Genomic DNA, 12497 nt, shown 5'->3' on the forward strand with positions numbered 1-12497 from the left:
TCATTAAGCGTTATTTTTATTATTTACAGATTAAAACCATTTTAAGTGGCTTCATCATCAGAGGTTATTTAGGAAAATGGACCTTAATGATCAAAACTGTCACCCTGGTACTTGCCGTGGCTTCAGGCCTAAGCTTAGGGAAGGAAGGACCCTTAGTACATGTAGCTTGTTGCTGTGGAAATATATTTTCCTACCTCTTTCCTAAATACAGCACAAATGAAGCGAAAAAAAGGGAGGTGAGTGATGTGCTATATACTGTGGTATTCTGACATTGCACTGTGTGACTGTACTATTGAACATATCCACGGTGAAGGGAATATATATATATATATATATATACACTAGTGTTGCACCTCTTCTATTATTTGCTATATATCATCACCATATCTACATTCACTATTTCTCTTGCAGGTTCTTTCGGCAGCGTCAGCAGCTGGTGTCTCTGTAGCTTTTGGGGCTCCTATTGGTGGAGTCCTTTTTAGCTTGGAAGAGGTGAGAAATTTCCGATTACCGTATATACTCGAGTATAAGCCGACCCGAATATAAGCCGAGGTCCCTAATTTTACCCCCAAAAAATTGGAAAAATTATTGACTCGAGTATAAGACTAGGGTGGGAAATGCAGCTATAATGCAGAGTGTATGTGTATATAATGCACACACTCTACATTATATACACACATCTGCAAGAGGGTGACTCAGATTGATGGGAGTCTGACTCCCTGTATTTAATGCAGAGTGTGTGCATTATATACACACACACTCTGCATTAAATACAGGGAGCCATCCACAGATCTCCCCCCTAAACAGTGCCATCCACATATCCCCCCTAAACAGTGCCATCCACAGATCCCCCCCTAAACAGTTCCATCCACAGATCTCCCCCCTAAACAGTGCCATCCACAGATCTCCCCCCTAAACAGTGCCATCCACAGATCTCCCCCCTAAACAGTGCCATCCACAGATCTCCCCCCTAAACAGTGCCATCCACAGATCTCCCCCTAAACAGTGCCATCCACAGATCTCCCCCTAAACAGTGCCATCCACAGATCTCCCCCTAAACAGTGCCATCCACAGATCCCCCCTAAACAGTGCCATCCACAGATCCCCCCTAAACAGTGCCATCCACAGATCCCCCCTAAACAGTGCCATCCACAGATCCCCCCTAAACAGTGCCATCCACAGATCCCCCTAAACAGTGCCATCCACAGATCCCCCCCTAAACAGTGCCATCCACAGATCCCCCCCTAAACAGTGCCATCCACAGATCCCCCCTCCCCTAAACAGTGCCATGATGGCACTGTTTAGGGAAGGGGGGATCTGTGGATGGCACTGTTTAGGGGGGATCTGTGGATGGCACTGTTTAGGGGGGATCTGTGGATGGCACTGTTTAGGGGGAGATCTGTGGATGGCACTGTTTAGGGGGAGATCTGTGGATGGCACTGTTTAGGGGGGAGATCTGTGGATGGCACTGCCATCCACAGATCCCCCTACAGTGCCAACCACAGACCCCCCTCCCCGCCGCTCACAGCAGTATATTTATAAAATAATCAGTAACTACTTTAACTTTAATCATTGCTAATTGAGCTCTTTACTCTGATTATTTGGATATCTTACTTTGTCTTAGCTCCGGTAATAGCAGGCAGTGCTGGTGGGCGGCGCTCACTCACTGACGTCACGCGCCTGCTTCTCCCACTAGGCGGCGCAGGCGTGTGACGTCAGTGAGTGAGCGCCGCCCCGCCTGCTATTACCGGAACTAAAACAAAGTAAGATAATCAAATAAATAATCCAGGGCTTTACTCATTATCTCCTGGGGGGCCCCGTGGGCCCCCCTGACTTAGGGGCCCGGTCGCAATTGCGACCGCTGCGACCCCTATAGCTACGCCACTGTTGGTCTGTATTATGGCAATGTAAGTTGCCATAATACAGACCTAGACTCGAGTTTAAGACGAGGGGGCTTTTTGAGCACAAAAATATGTGCCAAAAAACTCGTCTTATACTCGAGTATATACAGTATGTTCCTTTCCTTGCATTGGGTTTATCATGCATAAACTTAGAAGGAATTTTTCACATTTTAGTGATGTTAAGGGTACTTTCACACTAGCGTTTTTCTTTTCCGGCATAGATTTCCGTCCTAGGGGCTCTATACCGGAAAACAACTGATCAGGCATATTCCCATGTATTCTGAATGGAGAGTAATCCGTTCAGGATGCATCAGGATGTCTTCAGCTCAGTCGTTTTGACTGATCAGGCAAAAGATAAAACCGTAGCATGCTTCGGTTTTATCTCCGGCGAAAAAAACTTGCCTGAATGCCGGCATTTTTCCCCATAGGAATGTATTAGTGCCAGATCCGGCATTCAAAATACCGGAATGCCGGATCCGGCCTGCGCATGCTCAGACCGGTAAAAATGTGAAAAAATATACAAGACTGATCCGTCTGTCCGCATGACAAGCGGAGAGACGGATTCGTTCTTGCAGTGCATTTGTGAGACTGATCCGGATCCGTCTCGCAAATGCTTTGTCACATCAAAACCGGCGGATCCGGCAGGCAGTTCTGACGACGGAACTGCCCACCGGATCACAGTGCTGCAAGTGTGAAAGTACCCTAAAGGGGTATTTATTTTTTTAAAAAAAACGTATATACAGATCTTATTTATCCACAGCCACTCCGGTGCCAGGGTCGCTGCACTCCTTTTTCTGTTTTGATGTTGCAGGAAATTACTGGGCTTGCCACTCAGCCAGTGTAAGGACTATAGACAGTATGGTGGATTTGTGTATAGTCATCAAAATACGTTTCAGAAACAAAACGTTAAAACAGTGGATGAAAAAAAATACAAACGCCAAGATTAAAGTCTCATGCAGACCTATTAATTTTTTTCCTCATCCGATCGAAAGGTTTTGTGGATTGGATGCAGTCCCATTCATTTCAATGGGGGTGCAAAAAATGCGGACAGCACACTGTGTGCCATCCGCATCCGTATAACTGCACTTCTGCTTTCAGAACAGTAAAGGGCCCTTTCAAACGAGTGAGTTTTCCCGTACGGGTAAAATGCATGAATTAAACACCTTGCACCTGCACCGAATCCTGACCCATTCATTTCTATGGGTCTTTCTACATGAGCGTTGATTTTCACGCATTATCTCTGCGTTCTATATTCTTTTACACGCAGCTCTGGTCCCATAGAAGTGAATGGGGCTCCCGTGAAAAAACACATTGCATCTGGATGGAATGCGTTTTTCACTAATGGTTGCTAGATGTACATTTGTTATTCTTCAGATTTTTTTTTCATGCACGTGAAAAACGCATCAAAAACTGATTGCACCTGCATGGAAAAAACTGAAACACGGAACACAGACAAAACTGACTGAACTTGCGTTCGAAACCTTCAGTTTTTTCCTGAACAGATCTGGACACAATCCGTATAGTTTGTGCAGAAGGGGGCCTAAATATAAACCTTATTTGGGTTTGGAGTAAAGTACATTTTGTGTGAGTACCTCACTGCCACATTAACTGTCTGTCGTCTTTTCTTAGGTCAGTTACTACTTTCCTTTGAAGACTTTGTGGAGATCGTTCTTTGCAGCTTTAGTAGCTGCTTTCATTTTAAGGTCAATCAACCCATTTGGAAACAGCCGTCTTGTGCTTTTTTATGTGGAATATCACACCCCTTGGTACCTTTTTGAACTCATCCCTTTTATTCTGCTTGGTGTGTTTGGTGGGCTTTGGGGAGCCTTTTTCATCCGTGCAAACATTGCCTGGTGCCGACGACGCAAGACTACAAAATTTGGAAAGTACCCAGTACTAGAGGTTATTGTGGTGGCAGCCATCACAGCAGTCATCGCATTTCCAAATCCGTATACGCGATTCAACACAAGTCAGCTGATTAAAGAACTGTTCACAGACTGCGGGCCTCTGGAGTCCTCCTCCCTGTGCGACTACAGAAATGACATGAATGCTAGCAACATTGTGGATGATATCCCAGACCGGCCTGCTGGCAATGGGGTATACTCAGCCATTTGGCAGCTATGCTTGGCCCTTGTGTTTAAGATCGTCATGACTGTCTTTACATTTGGCATCAAGGTAAATAATTTCGACACTGGAAAGTTGTTTCCTATCCAAGTAATGGATGAGGAACACGCCGCTTTGGTGACGCTTTACATGTAAATCAGGGACTTATTTACACACGTTCTTTGTTCCATTATTTTTCTTAACTGGAGCAATTTGGAGAATGTTGCAGTGTAGGCACGGGGGTATAGCGCCTGCTGAATGGAGAGGGAATTTGAGACTTGGGCTTTGAAGTCAAGGAGGAGGTCCTATCAGTGATGACAGCCTCCCCTCCATGACTGTTCTTACAGAGATAGCTGTCATCCCTGATAGGACCGCCTCCTGGACTTCAAAGCCCAGAATAAACAGGAATATAAATGACTGAAATACAAGTTTTACTATATCTTTACTCCTAAAACTATATATCAATCTGCTGAGCTCCTCCTGCTCAATAACATGCTTCCTGCAGCTTACATTGCATTTTCTGGAGACAGGCTCCCTTTAACTATTGCCTGCTGCAGTCCATAGGATTGCACACAACCTAATCCTATTCCTTTGGACTGCAGATGTGATTTAATAGTTATAATTAATCGTCACTACAAGAAGTCGAAATGTTGTCCCAGCCTTTTTCTGTACAAAGTGAAACCTTTTATTAAGCAAGAAATTTCCAAGTGATTTTCTGTATGCCCTGTAGAGGAAAACAGTAGCTACTACTTAAAGGGGTTATCACATTTTTATTTTATTTTTTTGTAAACCTAACCCTCCGACATGGGGACTTGTGAGAAGTCCAGACTCGCCTGGTCCCCCCCTGGTCAGTTCCAGTTTCCTAGCAGCGTCACAGGACTTAAAGCCCCCCTCTGTCAAATTCCTGCAGAAATGGGCTGATGTGTCCCCAAATGGGAAGTCGCTGCTGGGTTATGCCTCTTGGGGAAACTCCACCACTGAGGCCAGCTATTGCTTGCAGTGACGCATGTGCCCTCCATGCAGGAAGTTGACAGGGACTGGGTGTCCAGTGAATACAGCCAAGGAGCTGGAACTGAGCAGCGGGGACCAGGTGAGTATGGGTTTCCTCAACAGATACAGGTACAAAGCTTTTGTGTGATATGAAATGTTGTGCATTCACATTGCCTCTCATTTATTTTTCTGGGACCATGCAAAAGGCTAGAAGAAAAATTTAGAAGCATAAATGGCAAGCAGTTTGGAGACTGAGCGTAGCGCCATTGTGTCCACAGCCTTGAATTGTCCTGTCTTTTACTACAATGACTCTAAGGTGGCTTGTGGTTGTCATTTCTTTGCAGGTGCCCTCGGGATTGTTTATCCCCAGCATGGCCATAGGAGCTATAGCAGGAAGAATTGTTGGCATTGCTGTGGAACAGCTGGCGTACTACCACCACGACTGGTTTATATTCAAGCAGTGGTGTGAAGTGGGAGCGGACTGCATCACGCCAGGACTGTATGCTATGGTTGGTGCAGCAGCATGTTTGGGTAAGTGTCAGAGCAGCTGTGCCTCCTAGTAATTGTTCCAAGAATCACAAGGGCAGCATAGAATTACAGCCATGTAGATAATAATGACCATTCATGATAATTTGCATTTGTTTGATCATTTAGATTTACTTTTAATTTCGTTCCAAAAAAGGTTGTCAGTGGAGTTTGTATTAAAGGGGTTTTCCAGCACTTATTTATTCTCATAAGTCATTATAGGGGTTGGATAACCCCCTTAATATCAGATTGGTTGGGGGGTCTGACACCTGGCACCCCCACAATCAACTATATGTGGCAGCCGCCTGCGCCGTAAACTATACAGTGGATGGAACATTATTTTTCAAGCTCTGTCCACCTGTACCACGCACTGGAGCTCCACATCCATTCACCTGCGGAGCTGCAGTACCCCAACATAGCCTTCTGCTTCCGTGTCCATCCGCTGTATAGTTTCTGGTGACTGCGGCTACCACAAACAGCTGATTGATTGGCTGTTCTGGGTATCAGACCCCCACCAATCAGATATTGATAACCTAACCTTGAAAAAAACATTTTCCAGGCCGTAAGTTCTATTTATTTGTGGCATTCACATATTTCTATTTTGGTAATTGCCAAATTTAGTCAATATGAAAAGGCAATACTTGGTTAGAAGATGTCATTTTAGTTTGGTTGAAGGCTTTTCACAGCAGTATCATACAAATTATTGGGGGGGGAGGCATGTTATTTAAAGAGGATCCTTCACCTTGTTTGCGGTGTCCATTTTAGTAAATATTCACTTCCCCATAAAATAACATTTCTGAAGCATCTTTTCTTAGATTGATCTGTGTTGTGCTGTTCCCATTATTCCTCCTAGAAATGTATGAATACATTGATAACCCGGTGATGCCATTCTTTGTCCCACCCATCCTGGCTCTGTCAGTACTGATTGGACAAGGACTGTGTAGGGACTCACCCTTAGCTGGCTGTCAATGTAGGCAAAAAATATATAAAAGCGTCCAGGTCCGAAACGCGTACAGACCTCCAGACTAAAAAAAAAATATCAAGGAGCCATTGGCTCCTAACCTGAAAAATTTAGGAGCCAAATTTAAATTTTTAGGAGCCAAATTTAAAATACATAGAATTACGGTATAATAAAAAAAAAAAACACGTCCTACCTAGGGTTGTCACCATACCAAAATTTTGACTCTATTTCGATACCATAAAAAAAGTATTGCGATACTCGATTCCACGTGAAAAAAAAAAAATAAAACGCAAAAAAAAGCTGCGTGCATAGCACATTTTATGGAACGTCTGGGCAAGGGGGCGATTTAAACTTAATATTTTGGTGTTTGTTTGTTTTTAACTTTTTTTTTTTTTTTACTACTTTTTATTTAATAACTATTTCCCCCCTTAGGGGTTAGAACCTGGGATCTTTTCATCCCTTGTCCTATTGCCCCTAATAGAGCTCTATCAGGGTGAATAGGACTTTACACTGTCCCTGCTGCCCTGTGCATAGTACCCACAGCTACAGGGAGATTACTATGGCAGCCAGGGCTTCAGTAGCGTCCTGGCTTCCATGGTAACCGATCGGAGCCCCAGGATTACACTGCTGGGGCTCCGATCAGAACTGTCACTGCTACCAATAAGGAAGGGGGGAGGGGACCCTGTGGCCACTGCCACCAATGATTATAATAGTTATAATACTGGAGGGGTTGGGGGCGCACTGCGCCACCAATGAATATAGTTTATGCTTGAATACAAACGCAGGCTGCGCTGCGGGTGCCGGCCATATCCCATACCCGGCACCCAGCCTCTATGACTGCGCGCTGTGATCCGCCACTATTAACCCGTCAGGTGCCGCACTGAGTAGTGGGGACCATGGCCGACACCCGCAGCGCAGCCTGCATTTGTATTCAGGCATAAACTATATTCATTGGTGGTGCAGTGGCCTCCCCTCCTCCTCGCTTCTATCAGCCCATTGGTGGCAGCGGTACAGGGGGGAGGGACTGCCTCCTTCTCCCTTGTGCTGCTGAGGAGAACATGGCATGTGCTGACAGCAGCGCGTCTCATGTCAGTTCCTCCTGTGTGAGAGGCAGAGCAGTGGATGGTCTAGGCGCAAATGGCGACAAGACTACAAAGTCTTGTCGCTATTTAGCAATTCTAAGTCGCATTGGCGACCATTTTGGTCGCCATCTGGAGGCCTGGCGTAGACACTGTTTTTGGATAATGGATTTTATCTGCACTGTATTACAATACATAAAGATTGTCACTTTTTGGAGAAGCTATATTTTTAGTCTACTGGTGCAGAGTTCTTGTTTCCAGCTGCAGTCCGTGCTTTCCGGAGTGGCGTCCCCTCAGGTGAGCGCAGCCGACATTACTTTGATTTTTATCAGTTGTCAATGTATTCATAAATTTCTAAGAGTGATTATGGTGGAACAGCACAAAGTAAAGTTATTAGAAAAGATGTTCCAGCTTTTTAATACATGTATTCACTAATTCTGACATCGAACTGGTTACTGTAACAGTACTGTATTTTACAGGTTCTCACCCTCTTAGAATGTGTCATGACTGCGAAGCAAAGCACCGATGTAAAGACATTTACATTCAGATTGATTTCGTACATTTCTGTAACGGATTAACCTGTGTGCACTTAATCCGAGTGTTAATCCTTATTAGGGTAATCCAATATATTCACACAAAGCAGCATTCCTATATGTGTACTGGCTCCTAAGAAATGAAACCTTTTCACATGTCACTATGACGCACAGCAGCAGATTTATCTTACAATTTATGTAACAAATACTTTGGCATATATAACTTTTTATTTTTACTCTTCTCACCATTTTTCATGTCTGGCGTAGATTTCGGACTCATAAACTGCCAGAGGATGCATCAGATTTATTATGAGGCGGGAGCTTCTTAATAAATTTTGGAACTTTTCACATCAATGGACTAAAACTTGCTGCAGAAATGTTAGTCTTTGTAAATCTGCACCGAACTTTTATGAAATTACTTTTACCCTTGAATATTTTGACTGTATTTTTGAGATGCGAAATGGAAGCTTGTCTGACGTTTTGTTTCTTGTTTAGGTGGTGTCACCAGGATGACCGTGTCACTCGTTGTTATTGTATTCGAGCTGACCGGAGGTCTGGAATACATTGTGCCATTGATGGCGGCTGTAATGACCAGTAAGTGGGTAGGAGATGCTTTTGGACGCGAGGGCATCTATGAATCACACATACGACTCAATGGATATCCGTTTTTGGATGCGAAAGAGGAATTCACGCACACAACACTGGCTCGTGATGTAATGAGACCAAGGAGAAGTGACCCCCCACTATCCGTGCTCACACAGGATAACATGACTGTCGATGACATTGAGAGCTTGATCAATGAAACTAGCTACAATGGTTTCCCTGTCATCATGTCTAAAGAGTCACAGCGACTTGTTGGCTTCGCTTTAAGGAGAGATTTAACACTAGCAATAGGTAATTAACAGGTTATTTTCACAGTAATTATCATATTTGCCATCTGTGCCACTTTCTGGTCGATGCTGTAGTTATCACAGTGGCCTGATTGTGTATGCTCCTAGAATTATATGAACCCTCGCTTTCTCCCAAGTGACATTTGGCTTCTAGATTGTATGTATCTGAATTATTTAGGGGTTCTCCAGGAAACTAAACTAAATTAAAAAAATAAATATTATTTCATAGTTAAAAACATTCATAAGTAACTTTTATTTATCAAAAGAAGCTAGTTTTCCCTAGGGAGTTATCATTGTGGGACCCTAAAATAGCTGCCATCAAGTCATTGAGTCAGAAACACGTCCTAGAATGCCCAGTACACTCACTAGGACGGGACACTGTTCAGCCTGAGGTAACAGCTACTTCCTGGTTGAGCTGACTGCTAGCGATACGTGAACCGCCATATTAGAGCGTGTGCACTGTGCTTAGGCCGTTCCCAGTGAAGAGGAAAAAAACGTTCCCTGGAGCGGCAATTTTAAAAGGAATCTACTCTTATCACAGTTTGTGCTGTGCCCTGTCAGCCTGACAGGAGTGAGGGAGGCCGGCTACATCGTCACAAATCATTTCTCTGTGGCACAGTTGTCGGCTCTGTGCTGTGCCCTGACAGGAGTGAGGGAGGCCGGCTACATCGTCACAAATCATTTCTCTGTGGCACAGTTGTCGGCTCTGTGCTGTGCCCTGTCAGGAGTGAGGGAGGCCGGCTACATCGTCACAAATCATTTCTCTGTGGCACAGTTGTCGGCTCTGTGCTGTGCCCTGACAGGAGTGAGGGAGGCCGGCTACATCGTCACAAATCATTTCTCTGGCACAGTTGTCGGCTCTGTGCTGTGCCCTGACAGGAGTGAGGGAGGCCGGCTACATCGTCACAAATCATTTCTCTGGCACAGTTGTCGGCTCTGTGCTGTGCCCTGACAGGAGTGAGGGAGGCCGGCTACATCGTCACAAATCATTTCTCTGGCACAGTTGTCGGCTCTGTGCTGTGCCCTGACAGGAGTGAGGGAGGCCGGCTACATCGTGTGTAAGCTAGTAATTTCAGGCAACTTTCTGAGGTTTCCTTGTCACAAAGCTCTCAAAATAAAATGGTATGTAAATAATTATAATCCAATATAGAAGAATTATATATAGATTACTAGACTGTACTGTGACTGTACATTTATTTATATAAGTTTCTCTATATACATTACATATATTTGTAAGGCTGTGTTCACATCACACAAGCAGTTGTCGCTCCCTCTCTACAAACACATTTATATTGTGCTGTATTCACATCAACTTTTTGTTTTCTGTTCTTCTGATCCGTCAGAACAGAATAAAAAATAATCCTCTTATTTTGTATCCGTTTTTGTCAGAGATCCCTTATTTGGGATAGGAGAAAAAGTGAAAGACTTTTTCTCCCATCCAAAATAAGGGATCTCTGACAAAAACGGATACAAAATAAGAGGATTATTTTTTATTCTGTTCTGACGGATCAGAAGAACAGAAAACAAAAAGTTGATGTGAATACAGCACAATATAAATGTGTTTGTAGAGAGGGAGCGACAACTGCTTGTGTGATGTGAACACAGCCTTACAAATATATGTAATGTATATAGAGAAACTTATATAAATAAATGTACAGTCACAGTACAGTCTAGTAATCTATATATAATTCTTCTATATTGGATTATAATTATTTACATACCATTTTATTTTGAGAGCTTTGTGACAAGGAAACCTCAGAAAGTTGCCTGAAATTACTAGCTTACACACGATGTAGCCGGCCTCCCTCACTCCTGTCAGGCTGACAGGGCACAGCACAGAGCCGACAACTGTGCCAGAGAAATGATTTGTGACGATGTAGCCGGCCTCCCTCACTCCTGTCAGGGCACAGCACAGAGCCGACAACTGTGCCAGAGAAATGATTTGTGACGATGTAGCCGGCCTCCCTCACTCCTGACAGGGCACAGCACAGAGCCGACAACTGTGCCAGAGAAATGATTTGTGACGATGTAGCCGGCCTCCCTCACTCCTGACAGGGCACAGCACAGAGCCGACAACTGTGCCAGAGAAATGATTTGTGACGATGTAGCCGGCCTCCCTCACTCCTGTCAGGGCACAGCACAGAGCCGACAACTGTGCCGCAGAGAAATGATTTGTGACAATGTAGCCGGCCTCCCTCACTCCTGTCAGGCTGACAGGGCACAGCACAGAGCCAAAAACTGCTGCAGAGAAATGATTTGTGACAATGTAAAATTGCCGCTTCAGAGCCCTGCCGGGTGCCCGAGACGGATCGCAAACACAGTCTCCAGGGAACTGTTTTCTCCCCTCCTCTTCACTGGGAACTGCCTAAGCACAGTGCGCACGCTCTAATATGGCGGTTCACGTATCGCTAGCAGTCAGGCTCAACCAGGAAGTAGCTGTTACCTCAGGCTGAACAGTGTCCCGAGCTGCTGGTGCTGACGCAGCCCGTCCTAGTGAGTGTACTGGGCATTCTAGGACGTGTTTCTGACTTGATGGCAGCCATTTTAGGGTTCCACAATGATAACTCCCTAGGGAAAACGAGCATCTTTTGATAAATAAAGGTACTTATGAATGTTTTTACTATGATATAATATTTCTTTTCTTTTTTTTTAGTTTAGTTTCCCGGAGAACCCCTTTAATTGACACTTAACCTGTAGGCTGCATTGAGCTGTATGCCCAGTGAAGAAAAGACATTTGTTGTGGATATGGAGTCGTTTTAGGCTGGGCAGAGGCATTTAATCAGGAATTCTCTTTTGGGTTTTATAGAAAATGCAAGAAAGAAGCAGGAAGGCATCGTTGGGAGTTCCCGCGTTTGCTTCGCCCAGCACACCCCATCCCTTCCTGCAGAAAGCCCTCGGCCCCTTAAACTCCGCAGCATCCTGGACATGAGCCCGTTTACTGTGACTGACCACACGCCAATGGAGATAGTGGTGGATATATTCCGCAAGCTGGGGCTCAGGCAGTGTCTTGTCACACACAAGGGGTGAGTTTCTGAGTGTGTTCACTTTATTGGAACTGCTGGTAATAGACTGGATGGCAGGCTTTTAGCAGTTATTTTCAGAAAGAAAACCGGTGACCATCTATAGCAGGGATGCTCAGCCTGCGGCTCTCTAGCCATTGCGAAACTACAACTCCCAGCATTTCTTAATACCTGTAGGCTGTGCAGGTATGTTGGGAATTGTAGTTTTGCAACAGCTGGAAGACCGCAGGTTGGGCATCCCTGGTCTATAGGATTCTCATAGTATGGTGCTTCAGCGGTGGCATCATTCAAAAACATGTGTTGTATGCCAAGTATAACACCTCCCAACCTGATTGGCCGAGAGGCACTGACCACATAATTTCTCTTAGCCTATCATGCCAAGAGGTACAGTAGATGCCACACGGTGCAGGCTTTTGAATATCTGCTGAAGACAATATTATCAGTATCTTAGATAAGTGGTGGCAAATTCTCTTTAATGCAGGTTACATACATGTT

At 44.6% G+C, this 12497-nt stretch overlaps 1 protein-coding gene across 4 annotated transcripts in view; it reads left to right on the plus strand.

Annotated features, from left to right (window-relative positions):
- CLCN3 (chloride voltage-gated channel 3) overlaps nucleotides 1–12497 on the plus strand; it is a 106911-nt gene that overhangs the window by 77373 nt on the left and 17041 nt on the right. For all 4 annotated transcript variants that reach the window (XM_040418658.1, XM_040418659.1, XM_040418656.1 and 1 more), the window contains exons 6-11: nucleotides 30–236; nucleotides 412–492; nucleotides 3531–4076; nucleotides 5339–5525; nucleotides 8588–8986; nucleotides 11789–12005. In XM_040418658.1, the coding sequence (XP_040274592.1) occupies nucleotides 30–236; nucleotides 412–492; nucleotides 3531–4076; nucleotides 5339–5525; nucleotides 8588–8986; nucleotides 11789–12005 (1637 nt within the window). The remainder of the gene's footprint in view (nucleotides 1–29; nucleotides 237–411; nucleotides 493–3530; nucleotides 4077–5338; nucleotides 5526–8587; nucleotides 8987–11788; nucleotides 12006–12497) is intronic.

Source organism: Bufo bufo, chromosome 2 (genome assembly GCF_905171765.1).
Source record: "Bufo bufo chromosome 2, aBufBuf1.1, whole genome shotgun sequence".
NCBI lineage: Eukaryota > Metazoa > Chordata > Amphibia > Anura > Bufonidae > Bufo > Bufo bufo.